This window comes from Bos mutus, chromosome 6 (genome assembly GCF_027580195.1).
Source record: "Bos mutus isolate GX-2022 chromosome 6, NWIPB_WYAK_1.1, whole genome shotgun sequence".
NCBI lineage: Eukaryota > Metazoa > Chordata > Mammalia > Artiodactyla > Bovidae > Bos > Bos mutus.
In genome coordinates, this window is record NC_091622.1 from 80,909,697 (window position 1) to 80,935,654 (window position 25,958).

General features: G+C 36.0%; 1 protein-coding gene across 8 annotated transcripts in view; it reads right to left on the reverse strand.

Moving 5' to 3' along the window:
* EPHA5 (EPH receptor A5) overlaps nt 1–25,958 on the reverse strand; it is a 408,061-nt gene that overhangs the window by 91,110 nt on the left and 290,993 nt on the right. For 5 of the 8 annotated variants that reach the window (XM_070372469.1, XM_070372467.1, XM_005887233.2 and 2 more), the window contains 2 exons: nt 25,028–25,187; nt 11,697–11,802 (listed from right to left, as the gene is read on the reverse strand). In XM_070372469.1, the coding sequence (XP_070228570.1) occupies nt 11,697–11,802; nt 25,028–25,187 (266 nt within the window). The remainder of the gene's footprint in view (nt 1–11,696; nt 11,803–25,027; nt 25,188–25,958) is intronic. The other 3 variants (XM_005887234.3, XM_005887236.2, XM_070372468.1) reach the window with 1 other exon arrangement.

The following is a 25,958-nucleotide window of genomic DNA, read 5'->3' on the forward strand; positions in this document are numbered from 1 at the left end:
TTTAGTAAATGTTACATGTAGAGACCTAAAACAGAATAAGGAGAGTGTGATAAATAGTGCTGGTACTTACATAAGTTTATAAAGAATATCAATTTAGATACTCAACCACATAAAATTTATATTTTTTGTACCTCATGTAAAATTAATATTATTAAAAAGCAAGCAAATTTTGCTACTTCTAATGATATATTTTCACTACATGAAAAGCTAAGATCTCACTAAGCTAAATGGGTAAAGAACATGTACACATAACTTATAAAATGGGCAGTAAAATAACTAATGAATATACTCATTGCAAATATATAAATGATCCTATTAAATCTCAAAAATAAAAAAAAATGCAATTAAAAACACAGAACTATTTTTCTCCTATTAAATTAGTAGAGACTAACTAGTTTGTAAGCCATCAGTCGATCTCATGTACTGTTGGGGGAATGATAATTGGTACAATGTTTTAGAAGGGCCATTTATCAATAAATATCAACAGTCTTTAAAATATTCATATTCACTGTCCCTTAATTTGAATTATACAAATGTGTTCTAAGAATATTAGAGATAAAACAGCAACTCCCTTCCCCTACACCAACACAACAAAAGAAAGCAAACAAACAAAACAAAAGGAAAAATATATGGGAAAAGTTAGATACTAGAATATCAAAGAAGCAGTAATTTTTTATTTTTTAAATATTTTCAACCACATAGGAAATTTTCATATTATAATTTTAATCAAAGAAAAACAGAAAATAAAACTATACATTTTGAATTCAAATATGCATATATTGTTCAGTCATTAAGTTGACTCTTTGCACCCCATGGACTGCAGTATCTCCCAGACTTTGCTGAAACTCAAGTCCATTGAGTTGGTGATGCCACCCAACCACCTCAACCTCTGTTGCCTCCTCCTCCTGGCCTCAATCTTTCCCAGCAGCACGGTCTTTTTCAATGAGTTGGCTCTTTGCATCAGATGGCTAAAGTACTGACACATCAGCATCAGTCCTTTCAAAGAATATTCAGGGTTGATTTCCTTTAGGATTGACTGGTTTGAATGGCTGATCTTCTTGCTGTCCAAAGGACGCTCAGCGGTCATCTCTAGCACCATAATTTGAAAGCATCAATTCTTAGGTGCTCAGCTTTCTTTATGGTCCAATTCTCACATCCATACATGACTACTGGAAAAATCATAGCTCTGACTATACGGACCATTGTGGGTAAAGTGATGTGTCTGCTTTTTAATAGGCTATTGAGGTTTGTCATATTTTTATTCCAAGGAGTAAGAGTCTCTTAATTTTGTGACTGCAGTCACTGTCTGCAGTGATTTTAGAGCCCAAGAAAATAAAATTTGTTGCTGTTTCCACTTGTTCTCTATCTATTTGCTATGAAATGATGAGACCAGGTGCCATGATCTTAGTTTTTTGAATGTTGAGTTTTAAGTCAGCTCGTTCAATCTCCTGTTTTACCTTCATCAAAAGGCTCTTTAGTTCCTCTTCACTTTCTGCTTTAGAGTGTTATCATGTGCATATCTGAGTTTGTTGATATTTCTCCTGGCAATCTTGATTCCAGCTTGTGATTCATCTAGCCCTGCATTTTGCATGATGTACTCTGCATATAAGTTAAATAAGCAGGGTGACAATATACAGCCTTGATTAACTCTTTTCTCAATTTTCAATCAGTCCAATGTATTGAGGTGACCCCTAATCGACTTTCAAGCTGGGCTATTTAAGAAGTCTCTGAGAGAGAGAGAGAAGTCACTCAGTCATGCTGGACTCTTTGTGACACTATGGACTGTAGCCTACCAGGCTCCTCCGTCCATGGGATTCTCCAGGCAAGAACAATGGAGTGGGTTGCCATTTCCTTCTCCACTCTTAGAATGAGGGTAGTTTCAAAGAGTTGGAGACTCACAAGCAGAACCCCGTCACCCTGGCAAAGGGCCAAACTGCATAGGCTCAGACAGATACTTGAAATACACAGGACTTCCACTTCAATTTCTTGGATGAGGAGTTAGAAGCCTCAGGACTTGGGTAGAAAAATACTAGATGATAAAACTGACATCAACTTCAAAGTAGCTATTTCCCTCTTATTGAGTGACAGTATACACTATCACAGGTTTGAATGATTCCTTATAAATCATTAGGACTCAAGGAAAGGTCCAGTTTGTCCTGTCCCTTTACATTCTAAATGAGTACAAAAGAGGTGAATCTAACAGACAATTATAAGTACGTTTGAAACAGCTAGACTAGAAGGAGGTCAGAGAAAGTCAGATACCAATGTCAAAATATATCAAGAGGTCCTTATGTATTAGAACACATACAAAGTCATGGAAATTTAGAATTCTGATTGATCATATACTTGTCATCAAACTGTGTATATAAACAATGCTCAACATTACTCATCACATAAACATTAAACTCATGCTGGTTTGATGATGACAGATTTTATATCATCTTTGGCATGATGAGATAGAAGTGAGGCATTTGGGTGGTTAAATTTTATCTTAAAATTTTCTGAGGAAGGCTGGACCTACAGATCGTCATTTTCCAGATAATTTTACTTGCAGCAAATTAAGAACATCAGAAAAAATCTACAAATTTAATATCTGTTGGAACACTTATGCTGAACTTGGTAGCCTTAAAAATGTAGCATAGTGTTGTTGGCACATATGGAGATCTCAGAAATAACTTTAGCAATGAGGATTGGTGATAAATTCTATTATATCTAGGCAAAAATTCAATTCATATTAGTATAGAAAATATTCACTTAATTTATATTCTTACATATTCTAAAGATATTTGTTCAATTCTTTGCTCTGTGATTGTATGTTATGATTATCTTTTACATTCTTATGTGTCCTACATCTCTATACTTTGAAAAAGATAGATCTTTGCATTAAACAGGGGAAGCATTTAGCAAAGTTTCAACAAGTTAAAAACAATCAAAATTATACGAACAGAATTGAACTCCACAGATAAGATTTTTTTTAAATGTTGGCAAAATGTGTACATCATCAATGAATAGAATCAGTTTAAACCAATGTCTATTAAATTTGCCTCAGGAAAATCAGGTAAAATAGGCGTAAGAATGTGAAAGCAATACTAGGATTTCTCAGTGTCAGTGGAGAGTTCTTGGAGGTGGAGAAGTGGTGTTTGTGAGATACGAGGGGATATTTGAATCCAATGGAATATTTGATCTGGAGGAACACGGAAGAGGATTTACATAGTTGGTCTAAGAATGGCAAAAAAACCCCTAAGAAACAAAGAAGCTTTTTTCCACTAATTAACACACAGATGTCTCAGTTTGCCAATTTGATGATATCTTGCCAATCAGGATGAAAGAGGAGGTATGTAAAGCAAGCGAAAACAAAAATAAAAAAAAAAGCTTAATGGTCTGGCTTGCCTTTCGATCGACCCTGACTCAAGAGAACTCATGACCATCACAGAGATGTGCAACTTAGCAGCAGACCACAAGAACAGGAACAAAAGATAAGTCTTTACATAAATAATCATTGGAAGCATATAATTAAACATAAAATAATAATAAAAACATAATTCTAACATTGTTATCTGCAATACTGATGACTCCAAGAAAGTGGAAAATGCTTATAGACTATTGACAGCAAATGTATGCCAAAGATCGGATACAGAAAAGTTTGTCATTTTTCTGTGAGATTAGGAAGTCAGGAGAGTAAGAAATAAGAAAGAAGCAGGTGGTGAGGGATGATTAAAAGAATTTGGTAAGGAAGATCGCTGGGATATAGTATGTATTGTAGCACTATAACCATCACAGCCATCAGGCAGATCTGAATTCAACACTTCCACACAGCATAATATAAGAATTCAGCTGTTTGAGTCTGAGTTGCTACTCCATTTGAAACATTTATTACTTGCCAGGTTCACACAAGTTTTAAAAAAAGAGCACAGGTCTTGAACAAATGTAGCTTTATCCTGGTGTTTAAAATCATTTGGAACATTTTATTGTTCATTTGCTTCATTTCTCAGCAGTAAGTATATTCCTAGACATGGCTCAGGAAATTAACTGAATTTTTTGTTGAATAGGTGGTCTACCCTTTGGCATAGGGCAGTGCTATTGATTTTGTCTGCAGAGCTGGCTCTCAGGCTCCTATGAAAGCCTGTGCTATCATGGACTCTGAAAGATGTGGTGAGGTTCCCAGAAACCTAGAAGGGTTTTCTTCCAGAGCCCAGCATCTTCTGGTATGACAGCATGCTCGCTCTTTCAGATGGGGATCATGTTATAGAAACACAGCTTCAGGCAAACAGAGATTTAAAAAAAAAACAAAACTGTATTTGGCTCTTGTGGTTAGGCTTTTGACCTGTCTTGTGTTTCATAGTACATGAAATATGAACCTCTAGATTCTTGCTAAAATAATTTTCATCTTTGCAAATCAATGAGATTAACTTGCCTCCAGTACCATGAAGAGAGGTTTTCTTTTCAAACGTTTGCCTCAGTATAACTTCCTGAGAGTTGCAGTGATGTTTACATGCTTGATCTGTGAAAAGTCGCAGGTGGGATATTCAATAACGTTGAGCAATTGAGCCAGTAACCCTCTTGGGTTCAGTTTCCTAGGATGATTAACTTCCCACAGTGGGCAATTAGTTGTTGCTATGCTCCCAGTCTTTCTGGCACTACTGTGCCCTGATCCCCATTTGTCTGTTATTAATAAATTATGATCTGGTCTCTAATTATCTTTGATTCAGAGCCTTTGAAGAAAAAAACATGTAATCATGAGAAAATAGAAGGTATAACAACTCCCAGATATTAAATCAATACACATGCTTGGATTTATTAGAGTTTTATAATGTCACATCTATTGCTAATTCATAAAATGTTGAATTTGTTTTTAATGAGCTCTTTTCTAAAATCAGTGATTGCATGTGATTACAAATATTTGTCTATTTACAATTATTTTAAAATAAAATAGTATCTGATTAAAATATTTTGTGTAATACTTTTATCAAAGCTTATCAAGCTCTGAAAGTACATAATCCTAGTTGTTAATGTGCCAAATATATCAACAGATGCACGGTGAGCATAACTTAAGGAGACTGAGAGCGAAGTACAATCATGTTGATGTTATATGATCATTTATAAAACTGAACACTGCTTGATATCACCAGGTATGTCACCATACTGGCATTAGCATGTCCAGATGTCAAATAAATAATGCAAGCTAGTGAAGATTTCTTAATTCCTATGCAATACTTCTTTGACATCATTGAATTTATTTTCTGAATGACACCAAAAGTTTTATTACTTGGGAGAAAGCACATTTATGGTTTAGGTATTTTATTGTGCTTATGTCAGTGTTACTAACATTTTTTTTCCCAAACTATGAACATTAATAGGGGAAAATGAGACAAAGCACTTCAAATACAGATTGATGCCCAGTTTATCTTTAATTCAATAATTTATGAGTCATTCATTCAATTAGGTTATGTGGGAGAGCCACACAGGTTTTTATCCTCTAAATACTCGCTGGTGGGCAGAAGAGAGAACATATTTACTATAATTTGTGGTTGAAAGCATTACATTCCATGAGAAATACTGGTACATTGTTGAGACTTAAGCAGAGGAGAGAATACTTTGGCTAAAGGAATTGAGGAAGGTTTTATGATAGAACAAACAGTTGATGTGAGTCTTGACATGTGAGTGAGGTTTACATATTGAAAGATGAAGTGGGGGATATGAAAAAAGACACTGGGTGAGAGCCTCTCTCTTCATTCTTTGGTCATGTGCTTTGTCTGAGATTGACTCTACTTCAGATTCAGGCATGAGCTCTAAATGTACTGCCATGCAGTATGCCTTCCCATACTGTTCTTAGTTAAGGTCTCAGTGCTACTGATTGATTTACTCTGTGGGGCTGTATATCAGGTTCCTGTCAGAGCCTGTGCCACCTGTGAAGATGCAGGTCAAGAGCTCTAACATGGGGGCTGGATTCAAGTTGGTGACCAGTCCCACTTTAGGAATCCAACAATCATCTGGTCTCCTGCCTCCTCATGGACCACTCCTTCTCTGTCTCCTCTGGATGGATATTCCTCCTTCAATCTCTCTCTCAGTACCTATCAGAGCCCTTGGGCTCTACCTAAATAAGCTCATTTTGATCAGTGCCTTTAAATACCACAATAGTGCCAGAGCATTCCTGAATCATGGATCTTCAATTGCATAGCAGGCAATATTTTAGCATTTGGATCTACAAGAGTCTGTACTTTCAATTTTTAAAAAATCTCTGGAACTTTTTATCTATATGATCTACAATTATCTTTTTGATAAACCACTTTGAATTTGGCTTCTGTCATATGCAACCAAAGGAACTGAGGTCTAAAACACATATAGTGATAATGCTGAAAAGCTAGTTTCAAGCATATTTTCAAGAGTCTCAAACTCTGGTTTCACTTTGTCAGTTGTCCAATCATTGGATATTTACTGACAACTAACACCAGAATCACTTCATGGGAAATAGATGGGGAAACAGTGTCAGACTTTATTTTTTTGGGTTGCAAAATTACTGCTGATGGTGACTGCAGCCATGAAATTAAAAGACGCTTACTCCTTGGAAGGAAAGTTATGACCAACCTAGATAGCATATTCAAAAGCAGAAACATTACTTTGCCAACAAAGGTCCGTCTACTGAAGGCTATGGTTTTTCCGGTGGTCATGTATGGATGTGAGAGTTGGACTGTGAAGAAAGCTGAACGCCAAAGAATCGGTGCTTTTGAACTGTGGTGTTGGAGAAGACTCTTGAGAGTCCCTTGGACTGCAAGGAGATCCAACCAGTCCATTCTAAAAGAGATCAGTCCTGGGTGTTCTTTGGAAGGACTGATGCTAAAGCTGAAACTCCAGTACTTTGGCCACCTTATGCGAAGAGTTGACTCATTGGAAAAGAATCTGATGCTGGGATGGATTGGGGGCAGGAGGAGAAGGGGATGACAGAGGATGAGATGGCTGGATGGCATCACTGACTCGATGGACATGAGTTTGGGTGAACTCTGGGAGTTGGTGATGGACAGGGAGGCCTGGCATGCTGCGATTCATGGGGTTGCAAAGAGTCGGACACGACTGAGTGACTGAACTGAATTGAACTGAACACCAGAATATGTGTTCAACACAAACACATATCTATCAGGGCAGACACACGTAAAATGATGAACTTAAGTTTTGAGTGAAAACAGAAGTGAAATTAACTAGCTTTCACAAAACCAGGAATGGCCAAGGGGGTGGTGACATTTGATATGTATGATTCTAGAACAGACATAATTTACCACGTATAATTTTCAAGTGTATAATGAAGGGAAAATTTACTATAACCCAATATGTTTTTTTTTCTTATTAGTTAATTATTCATTTTGGCTACATTGAGTCTTTTACTTTTGCATGGGTTTTCTTTAGTTGCAGTGAGCAGGGGCTTCTCTTTGCTGCAGTGCACAGACTTCTCATTGCAACGGCTTCTCTTATTGCAGAGGTCAGGCTCTGGAGCACATGGGCTTCAGTAGTTCCGGCTCACAGGGTCTAGAGCATGGGCTCAGTAGCTGTGGTGCACGGGCTTACCTGCTCTGCAGCATGTGGGATCTTCCCAGACCAGGGACCAAACCTATATCCCCTGCCACTGGTAGGTGGATTCTTATCCACTGCACCACCAGGGAAGTTGCTAACCCAATATGTTCTTTAATTTACTTTAGGGTCAAAATATCACTGAGATTAATTTCTAAGGGTTATTTTATTCATATTATGTCAGTTTAGAAAGTTTTTAAATGTTAATACTATTATTTTTAGCAGTAGAAACCCACTGGCTTCACATACAAGAGTTCAGAGTTTCACCAAAATCATATAGTTGAATGATATAAGTCATAGGAAAGTTAAATAGTGAAGAGTAAGGATCTTAGAGTTAGAGCTGTGCCCAAGACCCAGGCCCTTATCAACTAACTATATAATTTATATTCTAGACATTGTCCTAAGGTGAGAGAACCTGCCGATAAAAATCCCTGTCATTCTGAAGCTTATATTCAAGTATGGGAGACAGAAAATAAACCAAATAGATACAAATATACACACTTTCTTCCGCATTGCAGGCAGACTCTTCACTGACTGAGCCACCAGGCAAAACAAAATATACACACAAATATTAATATGTATATTATAATGGCAATGGGTACTGTAATGAGCCAAATCAGGCTAAGGAAGATCTGATGCACAGAGGAAGAAATCATGGGCCGTTATTTTAGAAAACTCAATTGAGAGAATGAGGTTAAACAAAGAAAGAAGGAGAAAGTCCTGTTTTTTTCTGGGGCAAAAGAGTTTTAGACAGTGAGAAGAGCCAGTGCAAAAGCCTTACAGTTTGGCTATTTTTACAATATTCAAGAAACATCAAGGAGATAACTTTTATGAAGTATAAATTGGAGATAGAGCTAATAAGGAGATACAGAGTTGTGAGATATTACATTTGAAGTCCTTGGAACAGTGCCTACTAGCAGGTCATATGTCATTCATCTAGAAAATATTAAACTTACTGTTATCAATATTATTATTGTGTACTTCCACTAGGCAAAGATGCTTCTCTGAAGGTTTTAGGATACTTCATACTCTATACAAAGGATTCATTTCAGAAGCTATTGTGCTTTTACATAAAATGTCGGCAGAGCTCTGGCACTTGTCTGATCTAAATACATACAGATAACAGTAATATATTTGCAATATATCAAATTTAAGTCTATATCACCACTGAGAAGTTAAATTATTTTTAATTAAAAGACATTTTAATCAGGAGCAAATATCTGGTTTATAAAATATTCAAGAAGTTAAAAGGTGATCAAAGAGAATAAGTTCAAAGTGAGGGTGGAGTCTAAATGCTATTATATTTTTGTGTATTAATCATATTTTAACACAAGGAGAAATATGTATAATTCAATGTCAGTGTCCTCGATCATTCCTAGTACAGACTTTCAGTAATTTGTTAGTGCTTTAAAGATAATTCCCCAAATTTTTGTTAGGTTTTGTCCACATCTCTTAATTTAGTTTTTCTTTTATTTGACAAAACTTCATTAATTCAATATACTCCAGGTACTACAAGGTAGATAAGATTTTCTTAGTCCCAACAAAAATTGCCTTGAATGATATAGGAAAAGTCCCATTAGACTAGTATCATTTAACTTCTAAATAAGTCTGTTTAAGTTCATGAAAAGCAAAATAAAATAGCCGGAGATATTTCTATCATAAGTCAAATGCTCCTTGAAATTCAAGATTGCACATCCAACAAAATGAAGTAATTAAAGTTTCATGCCCAAAATTTGCTGGTAAATAAATATAAATCTCAGATTAATTTTTAGTAAAGTGTATTTTCCTTTAACCTGAAAATTCCTAGTCTCAACATCACAGTCTGTGTAATTAAAAAGAATTAATATGAATGAACAGTGTCCAAATTATAATTGCTGATATTTTTTAAAAAGTAATACACTTTTGCAATATACTAGATCCAAAATTATCAAGAGTTGGGTTTAATAGTGCTGAAAATTAAGCTTCTTTTCCTAGGGGTAGATATAATTTTAATTCAACTGAGAAATACACTAGATATTTCTAGACACTAAAATTTAGTTATTCTTGTATGATAGTTTCTGATGCATGTGGAATTTGTGTACCTGTGTGCATGCACACTAAAGCTATACTGTTCTTCAGTTACCAAACAGTAGGTATACTGAAACTTCTCTCACTTTGTCTAATGCTGCAGATGTAACAAAGTGAATTGCTTTTAAGTCAGTTTTATATATATTAAGGAAAAAATGAGGGCGGGGGACAGTGTTTGATTCATATATAGGTCAGCGAGGATCCCTAGCTGAATGTCATCAGTAAATTCACATTAACAATACTTAGGTTACATAGATAAACTGTACGTCTACAGTAAAATGCTTCTTATATTTTATCTGTTCTCTAATAAATCTTTAAACACACAAACGTATTGGTCTCTAGACCTTGCCCCTTTCCTCCATTTTTATTCAGTAGACTAGACAAATAATATCTTCTTATGATCCCCATGTGCCTATACATGAGTAACGCTTCTGGATCTACTGGAAAGGAAGAGGCTAACCAGTATCTCAGTCACAAGTAAATAACTGATATCACAAACCTGCAAATGTATGATAGTCAACCACCCTTTTGGGTAGAAAAGACAGATTATATCATCATAGTTGTTTTAGTAGTTACAATTTACTCAATTCAATTACCTTACTTGATCAAAATCTGAGCAAAGTTTTTATGACAAGACTGGTGGAATTAGCTTCTCTTCCAGAAAGCAAAGACAAAAGTAGAGCATTCTCCCTAAGTGACTTCAGAGAGAATAGATCATTGGGGCACAATCCACCCAGGCTCTGGCTTGAGCAGGGCTGGCAGTCCTCAATAGAACACAGACTGCTTCCCAGCTAGCAATTCTGAAAGTGAATCACTGCTATTCTAATAGTAAAAGTAAGCAACAATTTCTTAAGAAAACTTTGAACACTCTTAAATGAATAAGAACTAGAAGAAAGAGAATTCTGGGGAAAGAAAAAGCATGTTTAAAGGAAGTAACAATGTTTTATCAAATTTATTTTATGAAAATAAAGTGTTTCGACTATAATTTAAAGATGTAGTCATAACTCTTTTTGTAATACAATATGCAGGATACTGAAAATGCCTAATTCCATATATTTATCAGTTGAATAGGTGCCAAAAAGTCAAAAGTAAATGAGTAAAATAGTACAAAATCAATATGAATATTGATTTCTTGACTTTTTTTGAATCGTATATTTTCAAATATTTCTTTAGGTTTAATACTTTCATGAAGACTTATCAGGTTTTCTGTAATAGTCTAACATCAGAACATTTTCAAATGGACAGCTCTCATTACTGAATATCCCTTCCAACAGTGGCCTGGATGAAAAATGGAAATATGTTTGTTGCAGGAATAGAAAATACTCATGCTTTTATTTATTTTTTTAGAAAGATTGATTATGCTTTGATCAATGTCAGGAAACAGCTTCCTCATGAGCTCTTGTTGGGGGCTTTGCCTCTTTGTTCAAAGTGAAAAATGTAGATATTTAACGCACACATTAATGTATATATTGATATAAACATTCAATAAAATTCACTATATACACTCTGATTGACATATTCAGGTTGAAATCATCCAGAAACTGAATTTAAATGCAGTCATAAAAATGGGGTGGTTATTTCTCAAAATGCCTGTTTGTCAGAGTGTCTACTTTGTATCTATCACCCTATTAGGATAGAACACTGGCTAAACTGGAATTATTAGTCTTATTCTTCTCAAAAAATAAGCACAGACACAGGCCTTCCTAAACACTAAAATTGAAACCTTTGAGAGGATATATTGATAAATGCTTTTAAAAGGCAAAAAATAAAACTCAGGTTAAAATAAACTATATCAGGAAAAGATATGGTTATATTAACAACCTAATAAATAATAACATGTTAATACTATTCGTGTGAAGAGAATATACCTGGAAAAGAGAAATTGTGTGCTTAAAAGTTAGCACTCACATGGACAAGGTAAAACTTAAGAAATATATCCTACATAGAGGCTATCTAATGATATATCACTTGCCTGATTTGTTTTGGGATGTGATTAACAGTCAAACGGTCAGATCAAGGTAAGGCAGAGATCAGCTGCAAAAGTTCAGAAGCACAGCTTCCTGTCTTACCTTCCACTGAGGAGGAAGCCGATAACCACTGCCAACAAAATGACTCCCACTGTCACAGACACAGCAATTATAGGAATCTGGCTTTGATCGCTGGATGCTGCAACTGCTGATAGGAGACAGAGAAAATAGAGCCTGTGGTTAAAGTGATCATATGCATTCAAATAAGAGCTGCTTAATAGTCAGTAATCAATGCACAGTTTAAGCAATTCACCCACATTTGGCTGAGATTTCCCCCTAATATCTCTTCTCAACCATGTGTAATTGAAAAGACATTTTTAGGAGAAAATATTTATTTTCCAAATGGAAATTTGGAAGACCAACTAAGTCACTGATTATTTCTTTGTCATCATAAAAAATGAATGTCATTGTTCACATAGTATTCATTTAGCAATCTTAGGCTTGCAAGAAAAAAATTGGAACTTAGTCTTTAATTTCAAACACCTCCTAAATAGGAGATAATAAGTATATGAGATTTGATATTTTTAGAGTTTGCATGTGGCTGTTCTCTAGGAAAAAAATACCTCATTATCTTAGATAGGACTTTTTATTAGAGACATCAGTTGAAATGTCCAAAATGATGTGGCTATGACCTCATATGATATCACTATTATCAATATAATTTTAAAAATCAATATTTCAAGGAGAATATTATCACTAAATATACCTCCATTATTGGGACCACATTTTCAAAAATATCAATATCATTTAGAATTTTAAGTCTAAATTAAGATTAAGTTTGTTTACACAATCTTTTTTAATACATGTATTTAGATGAAATATTTTATATTTTAATAATATAATTACCATAATAAGAGGAATATGGACATAATCAGATAGTTGCATCTAAATAAAGCAAATAAATTTTTATTTTGTGCTGATAACTAAAACTAAGTTGATTAAAATAAGAAACCTATAGAGCAAAATATATTTTATTAATGTTCTCAAGAAACCCTCAGTGGGATATTTGGCATGCTTATTGGGTAATGACATTATATTTTGATAAATTCAGAGTAAACTTAGATAAGTTCACCTCCATGATAACAAATTTTAAGTCACCAAAGCTAATAACAACTATACTTCCTGTTTTGTTTTTTTACAATCTCTCTGATCTTGGCCCTATCAATATTTTTGGACATTCATATATTTCCCCTTTGAGGCTTGTCACCTCTCCATTGATTCTTTCAACCAAAATTGACTGATTCTCTGACAACCTTCTTACACAGATCTACATTTTCACCCTTTTAGAACAGTCTTCAAGAGTCCAATATTGACAACAACTGGTTCATGGATGGGAAAAACTATTATTTACAATCTAAATCTGTACTCTTCCTCTCCCTTTTCTTGGATAACAACAGTTGCAATAGAAAGTCTCTTTACCCTGCTTTTTCCTGTTGTGATACTGAGATGCATGGTAGAGAATTTATTACCAGTGAGCAGTATAAACGTGGTAGGGCAAAGCTACCCCACTATCATAGGTAGTAGCCTCCCCCAAGATTAGCTTTATTAATTTTCAAATTCAAATTACTTTTTTCTTCCTCAGTTCTTTAAATCTTCTTTAGGCAGGTGGCACTGTTTCTAGAGAAAACCATGAAGACTTGGTCCAAATAATCTCAATGTTATTTCATTTGGACTTCAAAGCTTTTGATCCTCTCTTTTAATTTCCTTACAAAGTCATGCTCATAATGAGTCTTCCTCATTTTCTCAGTAGAATAATCCATTCCCACCTCCTACATTTTAGAAATGTTAAATTTTATAGATTAAAAAAGACTGATCAAGTCTGAATTCCATGGTTAAATATAATAGCATACCTTTCTTTTGCTTTACCTAACTCCACTGTTTGAATTTTTCCTGTCTCTTCCAAGGCACTGATCTTTAAAATCTCCCTCTGGGGGAAAATTTTCATTGCCTTACAGTCTGCTTCTTTGCTATCTACAAGCCTATGAGATAATTTCTCTTGGGGACAACAAATTCTTATACCTAAATTTACTGATATTATTAATTTAAATTGAGTCTGAAAACAGCTCCAGCATTTACTATACATATGGATTAAGGCAAATTATTTAACCTTGTAAAGTCTCATTTCATTAATCCCCAGAGAGGGATAATTTCCAGGGATCGTTATATATATATATTTTTTTTTTTTTGCTTAGAGATAACTCTTAGCATAGTGCTTCAACTATTGCCAGCCTTATTTAAACAGGAGATATAATATATACATATTATCTCCTGTTTTATCCATCATTCTTATTCTCTCCTATTTTTCAGCATCCTGATTGACTCATTTAGAACCAGCCTCACTGATTTAACACACACGAGTCTGAGCAAGTTCTGCGAGATGGTGAAGGACAGGGAAGCCAGGCAAACTGCAATCCATGGCGTCGCAAAGAGTCGGACATGAATTAGTGACTGAAAAACAACCTCTTCTAAGAACCAACATTATTAATTTTTTTCTGAAACTTTTCTTCTTCTGCCTTTGAGTTCTGTGCATGATATGATATCTGTCAAATGCAATGAGCAACTCTCCATTTACTTCACAAAGTGAAAGTCAAAGTGTTAGTCGCTCAGTCATGTCTGAATCTTTGTGACCCCATGAACTATGCAGCCCACCAGGCTCCTCTGTCCATGGAATTCTCCAGGCAAGAACACTGGAGTGGGTTGCCATTTCCTTCTCCAGGGGATCTTCTGGACCCAGGGATTAAACCCAGGTCTCCTACATAGCAGGTATATTCTTTACCATCTGAGCCATCAGGTAATCCCCTATTTACCCTACCATACACTATAATGAGGTATTTGATCTTGTTGAACATACACTCCATCTTTAAAACTCTCCTTCTCTTGGTTTCTATACATGAGATGAGCTGATTTCTCTTTCTCCCGCTCTGAAACACTGCTTTGTCAGTTCTACTGATGCTCTTCCCATATTTTACGTGTGAACAATTCTTCATGAATGCTGGTTCTTTATCCTGCTCACTTCTTTCTTTCTGTCTCTTTCCATCTTACCTCTTTTTCTTCCTGTCTCTTATAGATATTTCTTTGCTCATGGCATCAGTTAACTAAAAGTTGAGTCAGATATGACAGAGCGACTGAACAAAATAAGCTGAAGAGTCCCACATTTATATCTCCAACTCTTATTTCTCATTAAAGGATCATTCTATTAAAAAAAAAAAAAACTGTTTCCATTTATTTGGATTTTATTTTCACATAAAAATAAACATGTTTAAAAAACTGATTCTTGGGCTTCCCTGGGGGGTTCTGTGGTAAAGACTCCACCTATCAATGCAGAAGACACAGGTTCAATCCCTGATCTGAAAGGATACCACGTGCCATGGAGTGACAGAGCCTGTTGGCTGCAACTATTGAGCCTGTGATCTAAAGCCTGGGAGCTGCAACTACTGAGTCCACATGCTGCAGCTATTAAAGCTCATGTGCCCTCAGGCCCATGCTTTGCAACGAAAGAAGCCACCCCAATGAGAAGTGCACTTACTGCAACTACAGGGTAGCCTCCGCTTGCTGTAAGTAGAGAAAAGTACACATAGCAACGAAGACAGTGTAACTGAAAATAAATAAATAAAAATAAAAATTGACTCTTAAACCACATCCACCCTCAAAGGCATTTAAAAATATTATCTAAATAAAAGGGCTTCCCTAGCGGCTCAAACGGTAGAGAATCCACCTCCAGTGTGGGAGACCTGTGTTCAGTCCCTGGGTTGAGGAGATCCCCGGGAGGAGGGCATGGAAACCCACTCCAGTATTCTTGCCTGGAGAATCCCCATGGACAGAGGAGCCTAGTGGGCTACAGACTGTGGGGTCCTAAAGAGTTGGACAGGACTGAGTGATTAAGCACAGCATATGTAAATAAACAAACTAAATAAATCTAACAAACTAGGCTAGTTTTGTCTCTTTCTGATTTAAGTAGAATTGAATTTTTCTTGATTCCTGCTGCTGCTACTGCTGCTAAGTTGCTGCAGTCGTGTCTGACTCTGTGCGACCCCAGAGACTGCAGCCCACCAGGTTCCCCCGTCCTTGGGATTCTCCAGGCAAGAACATTGGAGTGGGTTGCCATTTCCTTCTCCAATGCATGAAAGTGAAAAGTGAAAGTGAAGCCGCTCAGTTGTACCCGACTCTAGTGACCCCATGGACTGCAGCCTACCAGGCTCCTCCATCCATGGGATTTTCCAGGCAAGAGTACTGGAGTGGGGTGCCATTGCCTTCTTGACTCCTACTTAGTCTTAATTACCAAATATGTTTTGTTTCTCTTCTATGTTTCTCCCCATGTATTACTTTTTTTTTCATTAACTATTCACCTATTTGATCAAAGTTGCTGAAGTATGGTTCACAGGTGTTTTGATTCAGATTTGCTGGAGTATGGTTCATAGGTCCTTTAAGTGCTCCCTTTGACTTCTAGGTACTCACATGAAGCATCTAAAAATAACACTTTGATCATGTTTCTCGAAACAAAATGTCAATAGACACCCACTGCCTATGGAAAAATAGTGTCATATTAGAAGGGCATTCAATAGCCCTCCTAATCTGACTCTAACAAATCCTTCTGGTCTCAATGTGCCAGTTTGGGACACTGAGAGATACTTTATTGGCAGAAATAGGCGTGATTAATCAGAAGTAAAGATAAAAACAGGACAATTTCAGACTAACAAAAGTATTAATTTTGAGGGAAAAAATGGGTGCTGAGAAGTATGAAATGTTTCATTTTTAGCAATTTCCAAGAAGTCTAACTTAATGGGCTAAAATATGGGAGAGTATTTTGCATTAAAACAAGTATTAATGGCATGCCAAAAATTTTAAAAATTATTTAAATTAGTACATTTTGTGAAAACACTTTGCAAGCAACGTCAAATCAGAAACATTCACATTTACCTGTTTATATTTACTGCCCACTGAAATCATATCTATTTATATAATGAAAAATTTAACAAAATAGCTGTGAGGAATAATTTTTAAAATATATTTACATTTATTTTTTAAAAGCTTGAAGTATTTTTCATGTTTCTTGATGGGCTAAAAGTATTGATTATTTAATTTGCACTGATTAATTAATTTGAGTTATCTCAAATTAACTCTTGAGATAATTTAAGACTTTTATTATTTATTTCTTTGTTTGACTGACAGCATCAATAATATTCCAAAACATCAACTAAATTGAAAATAAATAGAATTTATAGGATACTGTCAATGCCTTCATAATTGTTTATTCTCTATCAGTGGTCAAAAAACGGTAAGCACAGTATGATTTATGATTATCCTTTTACATACTGTTAAAATTTTAGTATTTAAAGATATGAATTTTAGTCATTAATATTGCTTATTTTCTTATATATATTTATTAAGAACTGGTTGGTTAATAATGTAGTTCTTGAAAAATAGTGGAGGTATATTTTGGGAATGCTTAAAAGCAAATTTTGCAGCAATGAAACATATTACTATTAAAAGGATGCTAATTATGAAAATTAATGTTCTTTAGTAAATAATAATGCTTCCTTTTGCTAATTATTATATATTTGCATCATCTCTGGAAACTTTAAGATAGCAACTATTGAGAAATTGTGTTGTGTTCCCTTATTTTGCTTCCTCACTTCTGGTTGCAAATCCATATTACATAAATATTCTCTAGATAAATTGAGACATATATGAATCACTGAGTTTAATCACTGAGGCTAAAGAGATTTGTTAGAGACAGATTACAAGGGTTTTCTAAGGCCAGGCTGAGAATTTAGGATTTTCTCACACATAAATATATACCTATTAACTTTCTTGATCAGGATAAGCTGATCAAAGTTATAACTTTTGAATTGTAGTGAGTACACAGGAATTAGTAGGGAAATTTAAAGCATCATGGCAGACAAATAAGCACAAGAAAAGATTTGGACCATCATTGGCTGTTACAGATTTCAATTAAATCAACAATGAGATATTGCTACCCACCTGTCCAAAATGACAAAATAAAACAGTGACATTATAAAATGTTGATAATAATGTGGAGAAATTGATCACTCATACATTGGTGGTGGGCATGTAAAATGGTACAGCCACTAAGGAAAAAAGTTTGGCAGTTTCTTACGAAAATAAACGTGCAATTACCATACAACTCCAGTAACTGTACTCTTAGATAGTTATCCCAGGGGAATTAACGTTTAGGTTGAGACAAAAATATATACATGAATGTTCATAGCATTTTTATGTTAATAGCAAAACTGTTAATGTTAATAGCAAAAACTGGTATCAGCCCAGATATCTTTCAATAGGTGAATGTTTAAAGAAACTATGGTACATATTTATCATGGCATCAGTTCAGTTCAGCTGAACTGATGCCATGATAAATACGAGTGTGTGACTCAGCTGTGTCTGACTCTTTTCGAGCCCATGGAGTACAGCATACCAGGCTTCCCTGCCCATCATCAACCCCTGGAGCTTGCTCAAATTCATGTCCATCGAGTCGGTGATATCATCCAATCATCTCATCTTCTGTAATCCCCTTCTCTTCCTGCCTTCAATCTTTCCTAGGATCAGAGTCTTTTCCAAGGAGTCAGTTCTTCCCATCAGATGACCAAATTATTGGAGTTTCAGATTCACCATCAGTCCTCCCAATGAATATCATGGTACTGCTCAACAATGAAAAGGAACAGACTTCATATGCACAACCTGGGTGAATCTACAGGGTATTAGACTGAATGAGAAAAAAGTCCAAACTCAAAGGGAATGTACTATATGATTCCATTTTCAAACATTTTTAAAATGTCAAAATTTTAGAAATGTATATTTAGAAATTTATGTCTCTGGGACTTCTCTGATGGTCCAGTGGTTAAGAATCTGCCTGGCAATGCAGGGGAAGTTGGTTTGATCTCTGGCTGGGGAACTAAGATCCCACATGCTGCAGGGCAGTGAAGCTTGTGGTGCTACAACTAAAGCAGCCATGCACTACAATGAAAGATTTCTCATGATGCAATGAAGATCTTACGGCACACCTAAGACCTGGTGCCGCCAAGCAAATAAATACATTCTTTTTAAAGAAATTAGTGGTTGCCAGAGATTAGTTATTGGGCAAGAGTTGTTCCTGAAGGCCGTGGTTGTGGTTATAAAAGGGCAACAAGAGAGATCCTTGTGAGGTTGATACTATTCGATATCTTGACTGTGATGCTAGCTACACAAACCCTCACAAGTGACCAGATTATACATAACTTAATACACACATGTCTGCACACTCACATACAAAGGAGTACAAGGAAATGTAAGACTTCATCAATTCCAATATCCTAGTTATATTATAACTTTGCAAAGTGTTAAAGAGCTCTCTTTAACTTCCTTACAAAGTCATGCTCATAATGAGTCTACCTCTTTATTTTCTGTAGACTAATCCGTTCCCACCTCCCACATTTTAGAAATGTTAAACTTTATACATAAAAGAGCCTGATCAAGTCTGAATTCCATGATTAAATATAACTCCATATCCTTCTGTTGCTTTACGTAACTCCACTGTTATAATTCTTCCTGTCTCTTCCAAGACACTGACCTCTAAAGATCTTCCTTCAGGGTCGTCCCAGTGCACCAGCCCCATATACCTGTGGCAGATTCATGTTGATATATGGCAAAACCAATACATTATTATAAAGTTAAAAAAAAAATATCTTGCTTCAGAGGGAAAATTTCATTTACTTACAGGCTGCTTCTCCACTACCTACAAGCCTAAACAGATAATTTCTCTTGGGGACAACAAATTCTTATACTTAAAATTACTGATATTATTAATTTAAACTGAGTCTGAAAACAGGTCCAACATTTACTATACATATGTATGGAAGTCAGGATTTGAAATAGCTCAACCGGAATTCCATCACCTCCACTAGTTTTGTTCATAGTAATGCTTTCTAAGGCCCACTTGGCTTCACATTCCAGGATGTCTGGCTCTAGGTCAGTGATCACACCATCATGATTATATGGGTTGTGAAGATCTTTTTTGTACAGTTCTTCTGTGTATTCTTGCCATCTCTTCTTAATATCTTCTGCTTCTGTTAGGTCCATACCATTTCTGTCCTTTATCGAACGCATCTTTGCGTGAAATGTTTCCTTGGCATCTCTAATTTTCTTGAAGAGATATCTAGTCTTTCCCATTCTGTTGTTTTCCTCTATTTCTTTGCATTGATTGCTGAGGAAGGCTTTCTTATCTCTCCTTGTTATTCTTTCAAACTCTGCATTCAGATGCTTATATCTTTCCTTTTCTCCTTTGCAATATGCCGGCAAATTTGGAAAACTCAGCAGTGGCCACAGGACTGGAAAAGGTCAGTTTTCATTCCCATCCCAAAGAAAGGCAATGCCAAAGAATGATCAAACTACTGCACAATTGCACTTATCTCACATGCTAGTAAAGTAATGCTCAAAATTCTCCAAGCCAGGCTTCAGCAATATGCGAACCACGAACTTCCAGATGTTCTAGCTGGTTGTAGAAAAGCCAGAGGAACCAGAGATCAAATTGCCAACATCCGCTGGATCATGGAAAAAGAAAGAGAGTTCCAGAAAAACATATATTTCTGCTTTATTGACTATGCCAAAGCCTTTGACTGTGTGGATGACAATAAACTGTGGAAAATTCTGAAAGAGATGGGAATCCCAGACCACCTGACCTGCCTCTTGAGAAACCTGTATGCAGGTCAGGAAGCAACAGTTAGAACTGGACATGGAACAACAGACTGGTTCCAAATAGGAAAAGGAGTACGTCAAGGCTGTATATTGTCACCCTGCTTATTTAACTTATATGCAGAGTACATCATGAGAAACGCTGGGGTGGAGGAAGCACAAGCTGGAATCAAGATTGCTGGGAGAAATATCAATAACCTCATATATGCAGATGACACCACCCTTATGGCAGAAAGTGAAGAGGAACTAAAAAGCCTCTTGATGAAGGTGAAAGTGGAGAGTGAAAAAGTTGGCTTAAAGCTCAGCATTCAGAAAAATAAGATCATGTCATCTGGTCACATCACTTCATGGCAAATAGATGGGAAAACAGTGGAAACAGTGTCAGACTTTATTTTTCTGGGCTCCAAAATCACTGCAGATGGTGACTACAGCCATGAAATTAAAAGACGCTTACTCCTTGGAAGGAAAGTTATGACCAACCTAGATAGCATACTGAAAAGCAGAGATATTACTTTGCCAACAAAGGTCTGTCTAGTCAAGGCTATGGTTTTTCCAGTGGTCACATATGGATGTGAGAGTTGGACTGTGAAGAAAGCTGAGCGCTGAAGAATTGATGCTTTTGTACTGTGGTGTTGGAGAAGACTCTTGAGAGTCCCTTGGACAGCAAGGAGATCCAACCAGTCCACCCTAAAGGAGATCAGTCCTGGTTGTTCACTGGAAGGACTGATGCTGAAGCTGAAACTCCAATACTTTGGCTACCTCATGCAAAGAGTTGACTCATTGGAAAAGACTCTGATGCAGGGAGGGATTGGGGCCAGGAGCAGAAGGGGATGACAGAGGATGAGATGGCTGAATGCATCACTGACTCGATGGCCGTGAGTTTGACTGAACTCTGGGAGTTGGTAATGGACAGGGAGGCCTGGTGTGCTGCAATTCCTGGGGTCGCAAGGAGTTGGACACGACTGAGCGACTGAACTGAACTGAACTGATGTGTGGAAGTCACTCAATTGTGTCTGACACTTTGCTCCCCCTGGACTATAGCCCACCAGGCTTCTCTCCATGAAATTCTCCAAGCAAGAATACTGGAATGGGTTGCCATTCCCTTCTCCAGGGGATCTTCCTGATTCAGAAATTGAATCCAGGTCTCCTACACTGCAGGCAGATTCTTAACTGTTTGCAACACCAGGGAAGATACCATAAATCCCGCGATGTTGTATTTGAAGACTGTTTTAGAAATAATACAGTAGTATGTGAAGAATTAAATTATAATATCAAGTAAATAATTCCTCATTAAAACAACTGAAGCGTTTTCACAAAATATTACACAAATACTTGTCAAATGAATGGCATATAACACAAATGCTATAGAAGTCGAAATGAAGTTTTATTTTAACTGTATCTTTTGATGTGTAGGGAGTTAATAACAAATTTAAAAATAATGAACAAAACTATTATCTGACAAGCTTCCCAGGTGGCACTAGTCATAAAGAATGGCTTGCCAATGAGCAAAGAGATGCAGGTTTGATCCCTGGGTTGGGAAGATCCCCCGGAGTAGTAAATGGCAGCCTGCTCCAGTATTCTTGCCTGGAAAATTCCAAGCAATTGGAATCGGACAGAGGAGTCTGGTGGGCTACAGTCCATGGTGTTGCAAAGAGTCGGACATGAATGAGTGATTGAACACACTCACACTATTCTAAAATGGTTCTTGATATAAACATTCTAATTTTCAGAATTAGACTGTGCTTTTATCCCCTGGGGAGAAGTTTCATGTATTACTCATGTCAATTTCTCTAGGGTCTAGCAAAGCCAACATATAATAGAGGTTCAACACATTCTTGCTGTATTGTATACAGCTTTCTACATGAAGGCCAAAGGGGATTGGTATGTAACAGATACTTGATACAAAGAAAAATTCATTCTTAAAATGCTTGCATATACATGTATACATACTCAAGTAAAAATAAAATTCCACACTAAAGTTAAGAGGGAGTACAGAATACATCCCTAAAAGAGTTTCATTATCTAGTAATAAAAACACTAAAATCTGATTTTGTAATAAAAACATTCATGTGACATTTCTTTCCCTCTAGAAATTACGTAGGAAAAATTTAAAAGAAGACAATTTCAGGTGAGACTCTGTAAAACTATATGGAAAATGACCTCATATTGTTTGTCTCAGTGATCAGATTGATGGGTATTGGCATCCTGGAAACTACTATACAAAAAAAAGGAGGGAGGAGTTTATCAAATAGTCTAAAGAAAAACTAATTGCTGAACATGCCAATCTCTTAAAACTAAGTATAATTCTGTAATGTTTTAAAGTGACACTTTTCATTTGTAGAGTTGTCTGAGCACTAGAGCATAGTGTGAAACACAATGTACCCTACGGCTTTGTTCCCAAAGTTGGTAAACCACATAAGCATAAATAGAAACAAGGCCTTTGAGGGTGGCCAGAGTCACCGACTCGATGGACATGAGTTTGGGTAAACTCCAGGAGTTGGTGATGGACAGGGAGGCCTGGCGTGCTGTGATTCATGGGGTCGAATGAAGGCTAAGTGCCGAAAAATTGATGCTTTTGAACTGTGGTGTTGGAGAAGACTCTTGAGAGTCCCTTGGACTGCAAGGAGATCCAACCAGTCCGTTCTGAAGGAGATCAGCCCTGTGATTTCTTTGGAAGGAATGATGCTAAAGCTGAAACTCCAGTATTTTGGCCATCTCATGCGAAGAGTTGACTCATTGGAAAAGACTCTGATGCTGGGAGGGATTGGGGGCAGGAGGAGAAGGGGACGACAGAGGATAAGATGGCTGGATGGCATCACTGACTCGATGGACGTGAGTCTGATTGAACTCCGGGAGTTGGTGATGGACAGGGAGGCCTGGCATGTTGCGATTCATGGGGTCGCTTAGAATCGGACGCGACTGAGCAACTGAACTGAACTGAAAGAGTCAGACACGACTGAGTGGCTGAACTGAACTGAACTGAACTGAGAGTATGTAACACACATTTCGTCATAAATCCAGATCAGTGTTCAAGGTACAATAGTAAATAATTAATTCATTGCCAATATTATGGAAATTTCCTAATTACCTTTATTCATATCAAACATATTTAAAAACTTTTCTAAACAGTATCAAATGTTTAAATTTCAATAGGTCAGTTAAACTTCAGACAAGGGACTGTCCTTGAAAGGAAATAAAATAATTTATCTTTTTTCCACAGTGCACCCTAATTATATAAAATCAAGTGAAGCAATATTTAGAAAGTTACTGTTAAAGTAATAAAAGTTATTTTCTAGATAATTCAGTTAAACATGCTTTAAGCAGAAGTATATCTTCATTTTCTTAAGATTTGTATTATATAGGTTTACAAAAATTGAAATTTAATAATTCTTCTAATCATCATTTCCCTTTCTGCCATCAGGTCTTTATTTTCACGTTTTGTGACCATATCATTTCTCTCTGTAGCTTCATGTGTTGTGTTGCTTCCTTCCTTCTGGCTTTTCCACTGCTGAATTGTACTAGGCTGCAACTTACACTCTGTGTATTGTGCTACTTTACATGGCACCTTCAATACCCTTAACATTCGAAAAGAGTCTACTCTCTGTTTCTTATAGAATCTTTTTTTTTCCTACTCCTTATTTTCTTGTGGTTGGAGAAAAAGCTTCTCTCTGGGTGTGGCAGAAAGAATTATGGTTACTCCCTCCTCTCCAAGGTGTCTGAGTCTCAATATCAAGAACCTGTAAATATATTACATGGCAATAGGGAATTAAATTACAGATGAAATGAAAAAAAAATCATTTCAAAGTAAATCTGATAACTATGTTCTCATTACGTTGGTATTCAGAGGAAGGAAATATGTGTCTTATATTCTTCTTTTTACAATCACTAATTCTTACATAACTTGACTTTAAAAATATATATATGTATATATGTATTATATATGTTCAAACATATACATTTACACATATTTGACATTTCACACTACTTGTTATTTTCTTCCTAACAAGACTTTAGTAGTGTCTTTTCTTTCATCTATAAATATAACAAATTATTGCCTTCTGCTAAGTCTGCTTTTAATGTGTGCTTTAGTACAAGTAAATCTAAATATTTACTTGACTTTAAAGAAAAAGCTTTCTGCTATTTTTACTATTTTATGGGGAAAAAAAGGCACAAGAAAGGTTTTTACAGAAATATTTCCAGACCTGCACTCAGAGTTGCTGCCAGAGATTTTGATTTTGATTTTTTTAAACAATCAAGTTGGTTCCTGAAAGCACCATTTTCTTGCCAAACTCAATACTAATGAAAGTTCTCTGTGGAATTTTCATAGAAAGACTAAGCTTAGTAGGGTAGTTCAATAAAACAAGTAAAAAGTAAATGGCAATAATTCAATAAAGTATGGCAGCAATGGAAAGAGTCTTTAAAAGCAAGGTTTAAACAGTTCTTAAGCATCTCCTGATGTTTCATCTCCCTGTAGACCAAATGCAATGAGGAGTGGGGACCAACGTGTGTTAACCCGCTCACCTACCATAATAGCATGACAGATGCTTCCTACCTGAAGGGGTCATGCCTGGGAGACAGAGGAGAAGCGGGAGACTGACAGAATGCCCAGGGAGAGTATTGATCCACTGACTCTTTTCTGGTAACCATTAGAGAGACATGAGTTGACAGTAATTAAAATGACTTACACACTGGGATGGTTTCAAACTCAAATCTTCGACTGAAGACACCATAGCCTGCTGCCGTGCGTGCTCGAATTTGGAAGACATACACTGAAGCTGGTTTCAAGCCCTCTGCAGTTATAGATGTCTCTTTAGATTTGATAATTGTATAGCTGGTCTCTTGGTCCTTGGATCACATATATAGATAAAATAAAAAGAAGACAACATATGAATTACTAATAATGGCAAAACTTAGAATCAGAAATGAGAAAAAGATTCAGAAACTAACAGATTTGATATTAATGCAAATATGATTTTAGAGAAAAAAAAATCCCACATATCCTAGGAGTGCTAGTTATACAGAATGCTATTTTCTAGAACTCAAAGATGGTACATGTGTTTTCCACCCATCCACCACTTGCCCTGAGCAGAAATAGATATGTAAAATTTAAAAATACAATTTCTAAAAGATACACTATTTTGCAGACTCTATTTTAGTATTGCTAATTGTGTGCTTATTTTTCTCATAAATGACTTATTAGAGTGCATCTAACATGGTGCTTGTTTACAGAGAAAGGTGACAATGTCCAATGTACTGCCAGATAAGACATATATCTTTTATCTTTAGTGAATTTGATTTCTAATTATATTTAGGTGTTGGGAGAAGGAATGAGTACTTCACTGGAGAACTTTAATTTCAGTTCACTATGCTGAAATTGAATTTTAAAGAAAAAATGCAAATAAGCGAAGTTTTTTTTTTTCCTTTTAAAAAACTTTCTAGTTTTTCACTTTTATGCATTTGGGCCAGGTTACTAATGAACAGAGATGGAAGAGGAAAGGAAAAAAATCACTGGAAAGATAGTTCTAGAAAGTGAAACAAAGAGAAAGTATTCCTAATTTGACTAGTAACAAAATTCTAGACAAACCATCTATCAGTTCAGTCAGTTCAGTCGCTCAG